The 20,386-nt window shown below is 42.0% G+C and overlaps 1 protein-coding gene across 1 annotated transcript in view; it reads right to left on the reverse strand.

Annotated features, from left to right (window-relative positions):
- The window catches only part of CNBD1 (cyclic nucleotide binding domain containing 1), a 309,767-nt gene that overhangs the window by 255,696 nt on the left and 33,685 nt on the right, over nt 1-20,386 (reverse strand). The window contains exon 4 of the mRNA XM_075919791.2: nt 11,211-11,369. Within this exon, the coding sequence (XP_075775906.2) occupies nt 11,211-11,369 (159 nt within the window). The remainder of the gene's footprint in view (nt 1-11,210; nt 11,370-20,386) is intronic.

The following is a 20,386-nucleotide window of genomic DNA, read 5'->3' on the forward strand; positions in this document are numbered from 1 at the left end:
TCCAGAAAACATTAATTCTGGTTTCCACACAATATTTGCCAAGAAACAAACAATGTTTTTAAAAACAAGCATGGTTTATTGTCTGGGGTTTCACACTTTAAATCAGTTTCCAATTTGTAGGAACAAGTGTGGCTACTGGTGACAATAAAATAGTACCAGACTTATTTGATTAACTCATCAATTAAAAATACCCAATCAGTAAAAGTTTACTAGGATTAAAATGAAATTAATATAGGATTTTGGGCAGCAACAATATTTATGAAAACTTGGCCCAGTAGTGATAAAAAATATTGGTTTTATTTTAAGTCCACCACAAAAATTAAGGTACCTGATCTAAGCCCTATTCGAAATAAAATCAAAATAGTGGGGTACTTAATTCGAATTTCGTAAACCTCATTCCATGAGGAATAATACCAAATTTGAAATAGCTAATTCGAAATAAGCACTGTGTAGACACTTATTTCGAATTAGCTGGCCATCTAGACCTTCCGGCTACATCTAGACTGGCATGATTTTCCGCAAATGCTTTTAACTGAAAAGCTTTTCCGTTAAAAGCATTTGCGGAAAAGAGCGCCTAGATTGGCACGGACGCTTTTCCGCAAAAGCACTTTTTGTGGAAAAGCGTCCATGCCAATCGAGACATGGTTTTGCGCAAGAAAGCCCCGATAGCCATTTTCGCGATCAGGGCTTTTGTGCGCAATACAATACTGCGTTGTCTACATTGGACCTCTTGCACAAATGGGCTTTTGCCCGAACAGGAGCAGCATAGCATTTCCGCAAGAACACTGACAATGACACATGAGATCGTCAGTGTTCTTGCGGAAATTCAAGCGGCCAGTGTAGACAGTTAGCAAGTTTTTCTGCAAAAGCACTTGCTTTTGCGGAAAAACTTGCCAGTCTAGACGCAGCCTCCTAGTTTCCCCTGGTGAACACTCTGGGCCAAACCAGGAAAATTCTTCTCCTCTCCGCCAGCCCTAGAACCCTTAAAGGGGTAGACTCTGGCCACAGTGCATGTGCCAGATCCAGGTCTGCCAGAAGTCTCTGCCCCTGACCCAGTGGCCCCATGATGAGCCAGAGAGCCAGTGCCAATCTGTCGTCCCCCACCCAGTCCCCCAGAACTCAGGAGCCAGCCAGGGGTCGTAGACACTGTGCTCTCTCCTGGACTAGTGAGGAGATCATGGACCTCATTGAGGTTTGGGGGCAGGCCCCCCATGTCCATGATCTCCACACTAGACGGAGGAGTGTGGCCGTCTACGGCTGCATAGCTGCCACCATGGCCCAGAAAGGCCACAGGCGCACCCAGGAGTAGGTGGGACTGAAAAGTAAAGAGCTGTGGCAGGGGTATGCCAGGGCCACTGGGGGCAGCTCCTCAGCAGGGGCAGACATCTGCCCCTACTTCGAGACACTGGACCGCATCCTTGGGGGTGGGATGGTCCGTGCCACCCTGGGAGGGCAGCAAACTGGGACCAGAGGGCCCTGACTAGGGCACAGAGGAGGAGCCACCACACCGCCAGGACCCCCAAGCAGTCACACCTGCAGAGTCAGCAGGGTCGTCTGGGGAGGCCACACCATGTAAGTGCCATCACTGTCCCCTTCCCAGAGGAGTGGGGAGAGAGACCAGGGACCGCGCGAGTGGCCCTTGCTTACCACGCATCACGCAGCAACCTGTGCATGTGCAAGCACATGCCATGCCACCCCTGGGCAGGTGGCTCCAGCTGCGTGCCACACAGGGGCCGTGGCCTGATAGCCACACATGTGTGTGAAGAGTCCTGACATTCTCCTGACCCCGGGACGGAACACAACAGGACACCCTCCCTTCACAAGGCCCCTTTAATATCTCCCCCCACCTCACCCACACTATACACAGCATATGCGCATGGGTGCAGTCTCAGGGCAGCTCCCACTCCCGGGGATAGCCGGACATTCCGACCATGGCCTCTGTGAAAGCACAGTGGCTCTGACGGTGCAGGGTATGGTCATCCTCACGTCGCAGACGGGGGCTGGGCTTCACCCACTGTGTCCCCAGGGAGAACTGACCAATTCTCTTCTTTCTCCACAGCCGCACCAGCTGCACATGCAGGGCGCACCACCCCACCCGGGACATGCTTCCGCACCCGAAGGCTCCACAGGACGACCGCAACACAGCAGGGGTACCGAAAGCAGCACCTGGGGGCCCTGCGAGCCCTGACCTAAATCATGGACCAGCAGGTGCAGGAAGAACAGGAGATCCCGAGGGAGTTGCTTGCCCAGGGTCATGCCATCTGTACCCATCTGCAGACCCTGGTGCAGAGCGTTCTGCCTCGTGCTGCTCCAGCGCCTGCTGCCTCCCCAGCTACTGTTCCTCCTCTCACTTCTTCTCCCCCTCCTGCCTCTCCCTCCTCAACCTCCACACTCTCTTCCTCAATCTCCACACCTCCCATCTCAACCTCCACACCCTCCTTCCCATGTCCCCAGGGATGCTGAGGCCCCCCGCACCCGCCATGCTGGGAGATATGTGGTCTGACAAGACCATCACCCCTAAGCTCTGAGCTTCCCCTCCCCCTTCCTCCCATTGCTTCCCCCTTCCAGCTCCCTCCTCCCAGCTTTCCCCCTCCCCTCTCTCACCTTCTCTCCTCCCATCTCCTGCCTCCTTTCCCCAGTCTCCGCAGAGGTTCATACCCCTCCCCCGCCATTTTGTTAAAGAGTTACTATTTTTTTAAAAAGTGTATTTTATTTGACATCAGGAGGTGGGGGGGCTAGGGAAGGGTAAGTACAAGGACGTGAGGGAGGAATGGGGCACAAGCTCCAGTGGGCAGACCAGGGAGACTGTTAGTGCTCCTCAGGGTAGAAGATCTCCCACAGGGCCCCCTGGCCTCCCGATGGACCTCCCAGATGGCAGCCTGCAGCAAGTGCAGCCAGGCTGATTGCAACACGTCTACAAGAAGCACCAGAGTGCCCAGGGGCAGCTTTGGCTCCTTGTGGCAGAGTGCTGTGGTGTCCCGAGTGAGGGCAAGCAGAGCACGCAGAGACACAAATGCTTTGCTGTCCCTCATCAAAGTAGACAAGCAAGCAGGGAAACCTGAGAACTGTCTGGTCCGGGATGGGGGTAGGGTCCCTTTAAGCACAGACCTCAGATAGCCTCAGGCAGCAGTCCAACACATTAAGTCCTGACCTGGTGTCCCGCTGGAACTGGTTCCGGCCAGCCTTAATTCCGATTCAGAGTCCACTCAGTGTGGACATGCTATTTCAAAACAGCAAAACGCTAATTCGAACTGCATTTTGTGTGTAGATGCGTTAATTCAAATTAGCTATTTTGAATTAAGATAACTTGAATTAATGCTGTAGTGTTGACATACCCTGAGAGTTTGACAACTGTCTTCAAAGGAAGCATTACCTGATCCTAAATCTTTGTCATATTTTAAAATGGTGAAATCCCTTTTTTATCATAGAATTGCTAGACAGAGAGGATCATATGAAGGGTATATACATAGTAGCACATGTTAACCATATTCCTTTCAGCAATTTCTTGAATTCCTTGCACACAGAGCTTTCAACTAGTTTTCAGTAGGATATAAGGAATGGTCCCTAATTGTGCCCTTCACATTATGGAAATTTTCAATTGTATTTTGCAAAGTGGTCAATTTTAATGTCACTGTTTCCACCGAAAAGCATTCACAAAAATATATTTCAAAAAATTTGGAGGAAAATCTTCATACTTGGTCTCTAATTCTGAGACAATTTAGGTAAGATTCCAGATAATTCAGACATAGATTTAATGCAGTTTGGGATGTGAGTGGAATTGGCACCCCCCAAAAAAATCAAACACATTTGTGACAGGAAGGGTCGTCTAGAATTAGAAGTCACTTTTGAAAATGTAGCCTTAATATTAAAAAATCTAAACCAAACTCTCTTTTCCCTGTACCTCACTTAAGTGTCAAACAGAAAGCGAAATTGGAGATGATTACTTTTTTCCTTCCAGAGAATGTAAATGAAGCATATGCTTGAACATTCTGCTTGTCACTGTTAGAGTTCTTTACTGGTACTACCTAATTTGCAGTGAGATGTACAATTTCTGTTGCTATTCTGAGGTGAATTTAAAGTAAGATATATGGTTTATGCAGCTATAATCCAAGTTATCTGTTATGTAATTAATGGATTTATAAATAAGCTTGGAAACAAGAAATAGTTCTATTGTTCAGAGTGTCCACAAATTTTAAAATAATTAGTCGAGCCAAGGGTACTATCATTAAACAACCAGATAGCTTTTGTATTGAATGCCATTTTACCTATTTGCAAATTCCACTGCAGGAGTTAGTTTCTTTTAAAAAAACCCACACAATTATTTGCATTTATCAAAACATTAAAGAGGCGCAACCTCTAGTATGCATATGGAAAGTTTCATAGACTCATGGAATAAGACATAATAGCTGTCAAATTGTAAGGTTTGAAAAAATCTTTTAAAAATAATATTATTATTTACATGGAACCTTAACATTTAACAGCCACCATTTCTTTAAAAAAAAAGACAACTTTGGTGAATAGTCCAGAAATTTAGCACTACAGATGGTACATGATCTGTTTTGCCTCCAGCTTACTTTATTTTTAATTTATAACACTTTAAACAGTGCTGTAGTTAAGGGTAGTTTATTCCCTTCTCATCTGGAAGAGTTTAAATAAGATTAGCTTGCCCAATATACCATCAATTTTTACAATCATTTGTGATCAAAATTCAATAAATTGTATTGAGTTTCTGCAAATAAAACAGTTGCACATAAATATGATGTTTTGACATAGAGGGTCAACATTCTCTTTCTTCAGAACCAGATGTCCAATTTTAGAAATTATAGTTAGACACCTAAATAAGGTTCCTGATTAGTACTCATGATGCAGGTACAGTTATTGGTAACTCTCCCTTTGTACTACCTGGAGGTGCATCTTGCAGCTCTGCCTCATAACAGTTACATACCTTGCCTTTTCTCTAGCAGGGAGTTGTTCAACTATCTCTAATTTTCCCTTGAGGTTGAAACTGTTCTCTGTTCTGGCCTCAAAAAACTCTGTAAAATGTACATTATATGTCAACCCAAGAACTAAATCTTGCATAATACTCCTTTTCCCAACATACGCACCTTTGCACAAACACTGGGGAAGGATCTCCTCTTTATAGTGTTAAGAGAGAGGGCAGGTAGTCAAATTCATCTACCCACACATCACAACTAAAAACTGCTAGCTAGGGGATGCAGCCAGTCTCCTAGCAGGCTAATGCTTACACTGATGCAAGTGTACACACTCCCACACTGCTCCAAAGAACACCCTATGCAATCCTACCATGGCTGGCAGGATTCCTGACAAGAAAGGGAGCACTTGCCAGTGCTTCCCTCTCCTTGCTGCACTGGCCTGGGAAGAAGTTGGCCAAGTCTGAACTGCAAAATCTTGATGTTCTTGGGCGTAATTCCTGTGAGTCTCTTTGCCTGACAGAGCTTTGCATCATTGCCCAATAGAAAGATAATGATCTTCAGAACCATCATAGCCTCCAAGGAAAAATCTTTAATTGGTGGGAGTAAAAGAAAAAAATATGTTGCAGGCTTCTCTCAGAGGGCCTCAAACTCTCTGGCAGATGGAAAAGGCAAGAGAATTTGTAGCCACATGGTGCGCTGAAAGCTGAAGCTGGATATTTTCACAGCTAGTTTATGAGTTCATTAAAAAAGAAAGGGAAAAGTCTGTAACACCAATTTATACAGAGATAATTCAAACAATTAAGAGGAAACCAAATCCTTCTTTTGCAATGAAGAGGCATTTCTTTCATGCTCACCATTATTTACTCAGTCTCCATCTTGAGGAGTTCTACTTTATTACAAGGTCCATTTCTATAACCTTTCTTCTGGAAAGTTTATCAATAAACTACAGCCTATACTGGAACAGGATACTAAACTCCGAGAGGCTCTGGGAGACAGACCCATAGTCTCCTATAGACAACCACCTAACCTCAAGATGATTCTTACCAACAACCACAGGACATACCACACTAATACCAACCCTGGTACCTTCCCTTGCAACAAACCCCGTTGCCAGCTTTGTCCACATATTCACTCTGCTGATACCATTATTCGACCCAACCAAGTAAGTTATAAGATCAAGAACACATATTCCTGTGCATCCAGAAATATAATTTATGCAATCATGTGCCGAAAGTGTCTGTCCACTATGTACATTGGACAAACATCTCAGACACTTCGCCAAAGGATCAATGCCCACAAAACAGGTATCAGACAGGATCACAAAGAAAAAACAGTTTCTTGCCACTTCAACCAGAAAGGACATTGTCTCAACGACTTGATTACCTGCATCCTGCTTCAAAGACCTTTTAAGACTTCACTTCAAAGAGAATCCTCTGAACTGTCATTCATGCTTAAATTCAACACTTTACACACAAATTTGAATAAAGACGCTAATTATCTTACCCATTACAAAGATAGCTTCCCCAGTTATCACCTCTAATATCATTAGCTCACAGACATTTACCTACCTCCCTATGCTGTTGGTTCTGTCTATGTTAGCTAGAGAATCGAGCCCCCCCCCCCCACTCCTGACCAATATAGCTCTGCCAGCAAAATAGTATAGCGTAGACCTAGCTTCACTCACTGTGTTAGTTCCTCTTGTGTGTTTGTTTCTTGCTGCTTGCTGTGTGACTGTAGTAAATAGTGTGGTCAATTTATGGAGAAGTGAGCTAAATCTAGCAAACTACTAGGCAATGCTGACAGCATCTTATTGAGGGTTTGATACCTAATCCTCTTAGGAACCCTTATCCAGGGAGTGGGACTACCTAGGGAGAACAGGGTTTTTAAAACCCCACTTGCATGTCTGCCAAGGAGCTAGTGAACAGAAGCAGCAAATAGGGTAATTTTGCAAGGGATTTTAGAAAGAGTGAGAGCTGGATAAACCTAAAAAAATATTATCTGTATTTAGGCCAACAAATACCCCTTAAAAAAAGTAACCAGAGTAAAAGGCAGAAATTGAGACTCTCAGGGAGACAGGTACATATTTGAGATTTCCCAGGATGCAACAGAACAGATTAACCCATAGTAATAATAATAGTAATGGGGAATTCAATCATTAGAAATATTCTTAGCAGGGTTTGTGCTGACAGTCAATTGTCTACCAGGTGTAAAAATTGCAAATCTCTCAAAACAGCTAGACAGACGTATGCCGGGGGGAATGGTATTTGTGGTACATGTTGCAATGTCATAGGGAAAAGTAGGAGAGAGGTGCTAGAGGCCACCTTTAGTCTGCTAGGTAAAGTCCAGGCTCCCCAAAATAGGTAGCATTCTATGAAATGCTCCCAGTTCCATGTGCAGGGCCAGTTAGACAGGCAGAACTGAAGAGTCCCAATGCATGGATGAAGTTTATTAGGGACTAGAGAACCTTTTGGGAAAGGAAGAGTCTATATAGGAGGATGAGCTCCACCTAAACGAAACTAGAACCAGAAAACTGGTGTGTAAAATTAAATCAGGTATAGATGAGTTTTTAAACTAAAGGCTGGGGGAAACCAGCAGCTGCAGAGGAGAATGTGGTTTGGGTAGAGACCTACTTTAAGGGAGGATCTATTAACGGGGATTACCCTCGTAGAAAGGACAGAATGTAATTTGATAAAGTATAGGTAGGAGCTGAAGAGAAAGAGTCAAATGAAGAAAGTCCCATTCATTCACATTACATGAAACCAGACAATTAAGTGACACATTTTGTAAGTGCTTGTGCAAACCACACATCTACTGGATGTGATGTACTATCCCATGTGGCGGCACTTAGACCACTTAGGGTATGTCTACACTACCACCCTAGTTCGAACTAGGGTGGTAATGTCAACCGGAGTTGCAAATGAAGCCTGGGATTTGAATTTCCCGGGCTTCATTTGCATATTGCCGGGCGCCGCCATTTTTAAATGTCCGCTAGTTCGGACTCTGTGCCCCGCGGCTACACGCGGCATGAACTAGGTAGTTCGGACTAGGCTTCCTCGAGGAGTAACGGTAGTTCGGAGTAGGAAGCCTAGTCCGAACTACCTAGTTCGTGCCGCGTGTAGCCGCGGGGCACGGAGTCCGAACTAGTGGACATTTAAAAATGGCGGCGCCCGGCAATATGCAAATGAAGCCCGGGAAATTCAAATCCCGGGCTTCATTTGCAACTCTGGTTGACTACATTGCCACCCTAGTTTGAACTAGGGTGGTAGTGTAGACATACCCTTATAGAGAGAAAGAATGAGCTTCTTTCACAGCATTAGTTGAGAGCCAGATGGCTGTTAGCTCAAGCAGCCTAAACTCATGCACTAAGCTCTAGAAGGCCCAGGTTTGTTTCTGTCTGTTGGCATTACAAGTGGGGGCTCATCTGGGCTTTCAAAGGGGGTATTTATGAAGCTCAGGACATACTTCCACAGCTAGGAGAAGCATGTGACCCCCACGCCAAGTGGATGTGATATACTCTTCCATGTAGTGGCACTCACTCTTTCTCTCTGTAAGTGATCTGAGTTTCCTCAAGAGCCAGCTGGCTTTTAACTCGAAGAGTAGAGGCTCATGCACTGGGCTCCAGGTTCGGATCTGCCTGTCAGAATTACACTTTTATACAAATACAAAAGTCTAAATACTGAGATGGGAAGACTTGAGTGCTTGCTATTAAATGACAAACATCACAGAAGCTTGGTGGAAAGATGATAACTAAGGAGACACAGTAACAACAGAATACAACATAGATATAGGAATGAGGATAAATCATGCTGGTGAGGGAGTGGCATAATATGTGAAAGCACAGTGTCAAATATAGTAAAAATCTTAAACTAATCCAACTGTACTGTAGAATGTTTATGGATAGCAATCCCATGCTTCAATAATAAGACTATAACAATAGGACTATATAACCAACAACCTGACCAGGATGGTGGTGATGATTATGAAATGACAAGGGAGATTAGAAATGCTATAAAAATAGAAAACGCAAAAATTACAGGAATTGCAATTATTCCCATACTGACCAGGCACATGTCCCCTAAGGTTACAATGTAGAGAAAAACTTCCTAGACACCATTTCTGACTGCTTCTTGGAGCAACTGTTTCTGGAACCCCACAAGGGGAGAGGTAATTCTTGATGTAATCTTAAGTGGCATTCAGGATCTGGTCCAAGAGATGAATATAGCTGAATTAGCAGCCATAATATAATTAAATTTAAGCACACTTGTATAGAGAAAAATACCAAAGTATGCCATTGCATTAGTATTTCACTTTAAAAAAAGGAATTATTTTAAAAAGAGGAGGCTAGCTGTGCAGAAATAAAAAGTAACAGTCACAAAAGTAAAATGTGTGCAATCTACATGGAAACTTTTAAAAAAACACTAATAGGAGTTCAAATTAAATGTATGCCTTAAGGGAAAAAAATTAAAAGGACCAAAAAAATGCCATTGCTAAACAACTAAGAGGCTGTTAGAGGCATTCTTTAAAAATTGGAAGTTAGATCATACTGAGGAAAATAGAAAGGAGCATAAACTCTGGCAAGTCAAGTGCAAAAGTATAATTAGGCAGGCCAAAATATATTTGAAGAGGAAATAGCAATAGCTAAATAACAGAAAAAAAACCAAAACCAACCACCAGAAAGAGGAAGCATGCCAAAAAATCTGTGGTGCCACTAGACAAATTGAGGTGCTAAAACAGCACTCAAGAAAGACAAGGACATCTAAATGAATTATTAGAATCCCACATCTGCATCATTCCTTTTAGATCACAAATCTGAGGAACAGTCTCAGGTAGAGATGTCAGTACAGGGGAGTTGGGAACAGACAGATTAATCCTGGCAATTACAGGCCAGTTTACCTAACTTCAGTAGCAGGCAAACTGGTTGAAATTGTAGTAAAGACCAGTAATAACAAACATAAAGAGAACACAGTTTGTTGGGGAGGAGTCAACTTGGCTTTTGTAAAGGGAAATTATGCCTCACCAATCTATTAGAATTCTTTGAGTGGGGTCAACAAATATGTGGACAAGGACTTTCAGAAAGCTTTTGACAAGATCCCTCCTGGAAAGCTATGAAGCACAGTAAGTAGTAGTCACAGCATTAGAGGGAACCTTCTCCCATGAATCAGTAATTGGTTAAAAAATAGGAAACAAAGGATAAGATAAATGGTCAGTTTTCACAGTGAAGAGAGGTAAATAGCAGGGTCCCCCAAAAAATCTGTACTGGGACCAATGATGTTCAACATATTCATAAATGGTCTGGAAAAATGGGCAAAAGTGGCAAAGTTTACAGATAATACGCAATTATTCAAGATAGTGCAGTCCACAACAAACTGAAGATTTATAGAGGGAATTCACAAAACTGACTGGGAAATAAAATGTACTCAACAAGAAGAATTTCCTTGGCCTTATAATCTGGTCCAAAGTACATAAACTTAATTTAAAAACCATACAAGATCAGGGCCTACCATTTTTCTGGCTACGCACTACAGTCTTTAGAAAAACACTACACATTTATAAGAAAATATGAATCCCTAACCTAAGGGAGGGTTCTTGGGATTACAACACAGGTCTGCAGAGCCTAGAACAGGGGGACATTCCCATATTGCCACCAGGAGGCCATGCAGCAGCCCCTCCAAAGAGCACTGTTGAGATTTGGTGACAGAGCATGTACCACTGAACAGGTTCACAGCAACAACACCTTCTGGTTTTCCATAAAAGCTTATGCCTAATAAAATTTGCTAGTCTTTAAGGTGCCACAGGATTCCTCATTGCTTTAGCTTAGAAACTGTCTCTTGTGTGTGGTCTCTCACTCTATCGGAGATTACTCTTGCTTCCATTCCATTCTTGCTGACTACCACCTAGTGACTTATGGACACCAGCCCAGCTGTGACTGCTTGGCCAGACTGCTCATGCTCCAGTCCCTTAAAACCTAAACCAGTCTTCAGATTCTCTATTATTTATACAGCAACACTAGTGTAGTAGGTGTTTTGATGACAGGTATGACTGTAGTCATGGTCCCAAAGAACTTACAATCTAAACAGACCATGTGTAAATACAGGAAAAGTATGGGAATCAGTTTAAAGTGGTATAAGTTTAGTGCAAGTCATACTGATTCCAAGTTTTTTTTATCAATAAATCTTTGTTAGAATTTTTCTCATAAATTAAATCCATGTTTTGAAGATGCCCTGTTCCTAAACTTGTTGGAACAATGAAAGCCAAAAGTTTTATCATAATACTTACATCTTCCACAATATTTGTATTAATGTATTCATCTTCTCCTTGAACTCAGGTGATTCACGCAACACCTTTTTGGGATTTTTGATCTTTTTAATATAAATACCTATATCATGAGAAGTTTTCTTTATTTTGCCTCCATCCACTGATTCAATGGAAAGTGCCCTAAAACATAGGAAATAGAGTTTTATAGGCACACATCAATATGAATGACATTCCACCCAGAACATGACATCTATATGCTTAGTTGTTAAATGCCCAGGACTCAGGCTGGAGGTGAGGCCAGGAGTGGAGCTTCATATGGCTGTTGGCCCCTCCACAGTGCAGCTACACCTCTTCCCCCAGCTTAAGTTCATGGCTGTGGACCCAGACTCACCTCCAGGTGTGACCCCATTACCCCCATCTGTGATCTCTCCCTTACCCCCTTGAGCTGTGTCCCCATTCCACATCATAGTTGTGGGGGTGGGGTAAGAGCATGACCCTCAAAAGTTTAGTGACTGCTGAATTAGTAGAAGAGCAGAAACATGACTGCATTTTCCTCCCACATATGTGGTGTTCTGTGGTGGTATAAAAAGTTGAGTTTAGTAGGTCTTTTTGTTCCTTCTTTTCATCATGTAGGAATGGTTATCAGTGGTTTTATCTGATTGGGATTTTAAAATTTTCTTTACAAGACTGACAATTAAAATGTAACACACAAGGCTGTCAGTTTTCATTGTGGTTCATTCCCATCCGTGCTAGTAGAAATCACATTACTAAAGAAAAGGAGAAAAGAAAAAGGGGGAGTGGGAGAAAAAAGCACGGGAAAGGAAAGAAAATAAAGGGTATACTATCTAGTTTCCTTTTGCTATTGAAAACAACTTGCAGCCATAAAAATACTTATTAAGATGTTTTACTTTTAAACCTCTTATAAGCCAAACTAATGTTAATCTTATGATCACAGGTATTGGATCAGTCTGTAATAATTAGATTTGAAAGACTATTAACATTCTATTCTACCCAGCAGAAATGTGGCCTGCTACGGCTAAAGTAAACCCAATAACCAGCACAAATAGAAAAGGGCACAAAACACTATGTAGACCCACTGTCTCAATCTAATGTTTCAGCATGGGGGCCCAGCAGGTATGCTTGCTAGCACAATCCACTGGTAACATTAGTGTTTGTGGAACTCAGAGGGAAGGATACTGGCCCTATGTAATTCTTCTGCATGAGACCCATGGAAGGCTTTGTCCAGGACTCTTGAATTGAGCTCTAATATTTTACATACTGAAAATTTTAGATGTTTGATTTTAAAAAGACCTAAAAACCCTTGTCTTACACCAAGTTCCATGCTCTAAACACTAAACAGGCTGCCTCATTAGGATGCTGGGAACTATGATGAGTAGGTAAGAAGCTATTCTGAGTTACTTCATTTTTTTAAAAGTATTATTACTATACAGGAAGGATGAGCTCTACCTACACCAAAATAGAAACAGATTGCTCGCACTTAAAATTAAAAAGGTTATAGGGCAGTTTTAAAATTAAGAACTGGAGGAAAGCCGACAAGTGCATAGGAGCACATGGATCAGACAAATACATCAATAAGGGAGAGTCTATTAATAGAGATTCTCTACATCCTAATAAATAGGAGAGGGTAGAAGATGATAAAATATGGCTAACCACTGATGCAAAACAAACAATTGAAAAATAGCCCCATTCAATCATATCTTATAATAGCAGAAAGCTAAAAAGTGACAAGTTTTTAATGTACTGATATGCAAACACTAGAAATCTAAATAATCAGATGGGTGACAAATCTAAGAAACTGTCCAAGATTAAGGTGTCACTGGAGGTGGTTTTGGAACACATTGGTAAACTAAATAGTAATAAGTCACCAGGATTACAAGGAATTCACCCAAGAGTTCTGAAGTAACTCATCTATGAATCACGGTAATATTAAGGCTGCGTCTACAGTGGCATGATTTTGCGCAAATATTTTTAACGGAAAAGTTTTTCCCTTAAAAGTATTTGTGCAAGAGAGCGTTACTGGCATGGATGCTTTTGCGCAAAAGCACCCGTGCCAGTGTAAACGCTCTCTTGCGCAAGAAAGCTCTGATGGCCATTTTAGCCATCGGGCTTTCTTGCGCAAGAAATTAACTTGGCGGTCTACACTGGCCCTCTTGCGCAAGAATACTTGTGCAAGAGGTCTTATCCCTGTGCAGGAGCATCGGAATATTTGTGCAAGAACCACTGATTTTGTACAGTACAAAGTCAATGTTCTTGCGCAAATACTCACGGCCAGTCTAGAGAGGCGGCAAGATTTTGCTCAAAAGCAGTCACTTTTGCACAAAATCTTGCCAGTCTAGATGCAGCCTAAGTATTTTGTAGCCTATCCTTTAAATCACCTTCTGTTGCAAATGACTGGAAGATAGCTAAAGTGATGACAGTTTTTTTAAAGGGCTCCAGGATTGATCCTTGCAAATACAGGCTGGTAAGTCTAAATTCAGTACCAGGAAAGCTGGTTGAAATTCTATTAAAGAACAGACTTGTCAAACATATAGGGGGATGTAATTTGTTGTGGAAGAGTTTTTGTAAAGGGAAAACATGCCTCACTGATCTACTGATCTAGAATTCTTTGAGGGATCAAAAAGCATGTGTACAAGGGGGATCCAATGGATATAGTGTACTTAGATTTCCAGAAAGCCTTTGACAAGTTTCCTTACCAAAGACTCTTAAGGAAAATAAGCTGTCATGGAATAAGAGGGAAGGTCCTTTCATGGATTGATAACTGATTAAAAGATAGGAAACAAAGGACAGGAATAAATGGTAAGTTTTCAGAACAGAGAAAAGTAACTAGTGGTGTCCCCCAAGAGTCCATACCGGAACGAATCCTATTTAACATATTCATAAATGGTCTGGAAAAAGAGGTAATCAGTGAGGGGGCAAGATTTGCAGACTATATAAAATTGCTCAAGATAGTTAAGTCCACAGCAGGTTGTGAAGAGCTTCAAAAGGATCTCAAAAAATTCATTGACTGGGAAACGAAAAAGCAGATGAAATTCAATGTTGATAAATGAAAAGTAATGCACATTGGAACACATAATCCCAACTATATATGTATAAAATTAGGGGTCTACATTAGCTGTTACCACTCAAGAGAGAGATCTTGGAGTCATTGTGGATAGTTCTCTGGAAACATCTGCTCAAAGTGCAGTAGCAGTCAAAAAAGCAAACGGAATGTTGGGAATCATTAAGAAAGGGATATATAATACAGAAAATACATTGCCTCTATATAAATTCATGGTACTCCTGCATCTTGAATACTATGTGCAGATGAGGTTGCCCCATCTCAAAAAAGGTACATGGTGATAGGAAAAGGTTCAGAAATGGGCAACAAAAAATGATTAGGGGTATGGAAAGGCAGCCCAATGAGGAGAAATTAATAGGGTTGGAATTTTTCAACTTAGAAAAGAGACAACTAAGAGGAGATATGATAGAAGTCTATAAAATCATGACTGGTACATAGAAAGTAAATAAGAAAAAGTTATTTATCCTATCTCAAGAGCCAGGGGTCATCAACTGTAATTAATAGGCAGCAAGTTTAAAAAAACAGAAGGAAGTATTTCTTCATATAACAAATAGTCGACCTGTGGAACTCCCTGCCAGCAGTTGTTGTGAATGCCAGGACTTCAACAGGGTTCAAACTAGAATTAGATAGGATTATCAATGGACTGGGCAGGTACCAATGTAACTTAAGTACCACCATCTCTGTTTCTGTGTTCCCTATCTTCCCTGAGCTTCAGGGAATGTCTTTTTAAATCCAAGTACACCCTTTGTTCTGTATGTCCTCAAGCTGGGACAGCCTTCTCTTGCCAAACTTGTCTGGTGAGCACATCATAGGTTGGACATAAATCAAAGAGAACAGTCCAGTCACTATCTTGTAAATCTTGGTACTGCAGCCATTGTAGTTCTTTCCTGGGGAGGTGTGAGGTGAGTTCCCACAGATGTTAGATTTTTAGCAAAGAGCATGATAATTAAATAGACAGATGTACACATAATATTCATAAAAATACAGATGTCTTCCACATACTTCACAATGTTTGCTTCTAGTAGGGAACAGTAGCGTCAGAGGCATAGTGAGGGTGTTATGCGCCTGGGAGCAAAGTCAAAATTTGCGCCCACCCCACCCGCAAAGCCCCGAATCTGGTGCACAGCAGAGCCTGACTCTGGAGGAGGGGGGGAGCTTGTATTACATCTTCCCCCATCCCCTCCAGTTTGGGGCTGGGCCACCGCACGCACTAACTAATCCGTGGAAATGGAGGAGAGTCAGGCTGGGGGCAGAGAAGTGGGGAGGAGGCTCTAGCCGCCAGCAGTGGGCGGAGGAGGAGCAGGTGAGCTGAGGGATGACAGGGGTAGCAGAGGGGGACTAAATTGGCACCCCTTTAGCATGGTGCCTGGGGGCAACTGTGACCCGCTGCCTTACCCACCTACACCACTGAGTGGCATTTCCAAACAGCTCTTTAAAAATGAAACAGGTAAGAAAAGAGAAACAATACAACCAACAAGCAACAAGAACAGCTCATCTTTCCATCACCTCACTTCCTGCTTCTCTCTCAGGTGATAAAAAATTGGGATAAGTGCCAGAACACTTCTCCAGCCGGTGAACAATATAAAGGGACAATCTAATTGCCCAAACCATTTTGCTCATGTCTACTCATGTTTCCTCGTGGAAACAGTTACAACTCATAAGGTTTGTCCCTTCATAATACCAAGTGACTTATTTATGGGGGTTAAAGAATTCACTGAAGCATATAAGTTCTAGTTGTTAATTGTTATTTATTTTTATATTATATTTGTTTAGATTTAACCTTATGACAAATAAATTAATTCATTTAAAAAATATGTAGTAGAAAGTGTTATCAGTTCTTAATCATACACCAATTAAAGTTAAATCAATGTTAAGCCTCCCTTTGGGAGCAAGAATGCAGCCTAAATATATATATTTTGCTATCCTGGCCCAGCCAAGCCTGGACAGCACTGCTTGCTTTTTGTACTGTACAAGCTCCTTACTTGTGCACCCCAGAAGTTAACTGTTTTGTCCTGCCCCAGCCTTTTTACTAACAAGGGTTTGTGTCAATAGAAAGTAACACAGACAAGTAATTATAAACCTGCCCATGGAATGCTGGCAGCACAGTCAACACAGAGCTGCGGCCCATGTGACATCCTCAGGGCCATACAGGTAGTACTGCATATAGCTAACAATGGCAAGGTTTGACAAAGCCCTGGCTGGGTTGATTTAGTTGGGATTGGTCCTGCCTTGGACAGAGGGCTGGACTTGATGACCTTCTGAGGTCTCTTCCAGTTCTATGATTCTAAGGTTGAGAAGCACTGGCATAAACCCTTGAATGAATTTATCTGGTAAGATTTAGATATGATACTTAATTCAAGGACTCATGGGAGAAAAGCCTACAGAAAACTGAAAATACAGCCCAGTGTTAGCTCTGGAGGTCACCAACTATGATGACACCAATACTCTTTATGCACTTGCAGTGGAGCTGTCCCCTGAGGCTATGTCTAGACTGCCGCTTTTTATTGGGTACCTTTTTCTGATTGTTTTTTTGGAAGAGCCAAATTTCAGAAAAACCTCCTCTTTCGGAAAAGCCCTTCCAAAAGGGCTTCCAAAAGAGTACATCTGCTCTTCTGCAAAAAATGTCGGAAGAGCAGATGCAGTTCCTGGACATGGCAGAGTTTTTCCGGGATATCTCTGGTATCCTGGAAAAATTCCATAGTCTAGACATAGCCTGAGTTGCAAAAATTCAGATCTGAAACCAAATTTCCCTAAAAATTGAGGCAGCACAAACCCAGGATCTTGATTCAACTCGTAGTAGGAGAAAGGGAAAGTCATGAAGTTTGGATGCATTTGATGGTGTCTGGATATGGAAGTTTTGTTTGTTCAGGTGCAGAGGCCTGATTTCCCACTGCTTTCCCCTCATATTGTCATTGGCAGCTGTGCAAACTGTGTGTGAAGAGCAGCACAGATAAAGTGGAAGCATTTTGCACCCATTTTGCACAAGTGGAATTCATGACACAAGCTGCCAGGGAGTGAAGAATCAAGCCCCCCCCACCTCTTTCTACTAACTGTGTTAGTATGTACTACCATAGGGGAATGTGTCTGAAAGGGAAGGGGACTCAGGGAGGTCCACCCAGAGGAACAGGGAGGAGGGCATGATATGTATTAACTCCTCTGTTTTCTGGTGACCATTTTTTTGTCTAACATGCAGGCGGCTACATATTGTGTCACACTCAAAACAGGTTTGGGAAACATGGCAGTCTCAAGAATAGGAAGAGTTTTAATCCTCAGCTTTCTATTCCTTCTACATTTACATCTCAATACTGGCTATGACTCTATGCAAATCAAAGTGGAGCTTGTGTTCCTTTATCTTTCAGTTTATTGTTGTTATTTAATATTTATGTTCTAGTAGTGGCCAGAGGGCTCAATCAGGATCAATTGCTGCACATAAAATTACATCAGAACATACTTTACATACCCCAAAGAGCTTATTGTATAAAATTTGCCAGAACTGGAAAGAGAGAAGCCCATAATCTAACCATTGATTTATACATGAAAGTGCATTTTGTATTCTCAAGTATAATTAAGAGGTTCACAGATATATGTTAACAAGATTCTTTTCAGGTGTGTTAACTTATTTTACTTTTATCCTAAAGACCAAACAAAAGGAAGTTCCTGGAAGTCCCCTTTTTACCCAGTTTCGCCTTTTTTTTTCAACCACTATCTAACTCTTAAAACTACATACACAGAAAAATATTGAGCAACACTTTAAAAGCTAACTAGAATGCCAGTTATATCTTTATTGTATTAACACTCTTTTATTAAATTTTAATTTTCAAAAAGAGGGAGTATTAAAAAGTTTCTTTGCCAGCCCATGGGAAACAGCAAATCAAAGCAACAGACACAGAGGGAGGGTATTAAGTCTGACCTCATAATTAAACTCAGAGATAGATCAAAAGGGGCAGGTTTAAAATATTCATTTGCACAGGGATCGAGAGAAGTATATTCTGGAATAGCTCAGGTTGGGTTAAAATGACAGGAGCTCTATCAGTCAGAATGAAAAACAAAGCAAACAAATAAAACAAAAGGATAACTGTCCGAATTTAATTAGATCTGATTTAACATCCTGTAACACTGTCTGTTTCTCTGCCTCCTATTGTTTTCTATCAGTTGATTAAGGGTTGTCTACATGGTCAGGCAATGCATCCTATGGGGTTATGATTTCCGAAGCACACTACCATGTTGCACATTAATTGCTTCCTGCATACTCTGCTGGTATATTTTAATGCAGTGCTGTTTGAAAGAATTAGGTTAAAGCACACTAAGGACATTTTAGTGCACACCGGAAAGGTCTGCATGGGCCTGTTAACAGCACATTAGTGTTGTTTCCATAGTGTGCATTACCCCACTAGAGGAGCTATTAGTCTCACTGGGCCTGTGGACAAGGTAAGTGGAGAGCGCAGCTCCACATCCTGGAAGTGGTGGAGCCTTGGGCGGAAGGGGTGGGGCTGGGCAACCAACCCTTAGAGCCTTTCAGAGAGCCCTGAATGGTTCTCCAGCAGCCATTGAAAGAGCTCAGGGCAGGAGAGGTAGCCAGGAGCCCCAGGACCCTTTGAATCTCTGGGCCCCAGGGCAATTGCCTCTTTCCACTTCCCCCCCCCATCAGTAGGCCTGTGTCCCACCATGCCAACAAGCCCTAAGGGTACAGCTACATTACATGGCTATTTTGGGATACTGAAGGATACACAAATCGCCCGTTATTGCGGCATCCCTGGAACCCTTGGTCCATGAGGGTTAAGGGATGTCTTGAAATTGTACATTATTTCACAATTTGGCACTGTGTAGATGCGCCAAATTTTGAAATAGTGTATTTTGAAATTTAATCAAAATAAGATATGCAATTTGCGCAATGCAAATTGACTATCTTATTTCGAGCTTAGGGTACTGTGTAGACATTTGAAAGCTTGCCAGGTTCCTTTCTCTTTTTACCTGATCCAATGCGACAAATTCTTGTGATTTCCCTGCTGTGAAATCCTACGCCAATAAATTCATTGTTGAGCTTCTTCTAACTCTCGAATTCTTCTTTATTTATTTACTATGTAGGAACCTCATTTTATTTAGCAGCTTTTTTTTTTTTTTTGATAGGCTACCTCCAGACTACATCCCTCTGCCAACAGAGGGATGTAGATTAGGCACTTCAAAAATGTAACTGAGCCCAGAATTTAAATATCCCGGGCTTCATTAGCATACTCACATTCAGGCACTGTGCCGATCATGCGCCCTTTCGAAAGCGAAAGTAAAGTCTAGCCACGGCTCTGCCAACAGTAGGGAGCATTTTTGGAGTACAGGATCTGCCGAAAAAGCTTCCCGCTGTCGGCAGCCATGGCTAGACTTTACTTTCGCTTTCGAAAGGGTGCGTGATCGGCACAGCACCCAAATGTGAGTATGCAAATTAAGCCCAGGATATTTAAATACCAGGCTATGCCTACACTACCAGGTTATTTCGAAATACATTATTTCAAAATAATAACTCCTGAAATAACTATTTTGAAATAAGCTTATTGCTCCTCACAAGCAGTCGTTATTATTTCAAAATAACAAGCCCATTATTTTGAAAGAACAAGCTTGGTAGCGTGGACACTTGTCTTCTTATTTCAAGATAAGGAGAATTATTTTTTAAAAAACTCCCCAGTATAGACATGCCCTAAGGGTATGTCTACACAGCAAAGTTATTTCAGAGTAATGGCCATTATTCCAAAATAATTATGTGAGCGTCTACACAGCCATTCCGTTATTTCAAAATAATTTGAAATAACAGGTGGCTTATTCAGAAATCTGTAGACCTCATTCTATGAAGAATAACATCTATTCCAAAATAGCTATTCTGGAATAAGGCGTGTGTAGTTGCTGCACTTATGCTATTCCGAAAGAGCCCCTCACTGAGGCCTTTCTATGTTATTCCTTCCGGGTATGTCTACTCTGCATTCCTCTTTCAAGAGACGAATGCAAATGCAGCTGAGCGAAATTGCAAATGAAGCACAGATTTGAATTTCCCTCGCTTCATTTGCATAATCGTGGTTGGCCGCTTTTTCAAAATACCCTATTTCAAAAAAAGAAACGCTGTCTAGATGCAGTT

Source organism: Pelodiscus sinensis, chromosome 2 (genome assembly GCF_052426305.1).
Source record: "Pelodiscus sinensis isolate ZL-2025 chromosome 2, ASM5242630v1, whole genome shotgun sequence".
Classification (NCBI taxonomy): domain Eukaryota; kingdom Metazoa; phylum Chordata; order Testudines; family Trionychidae; genus Pelodiscus; species Pelodiscus sinensis.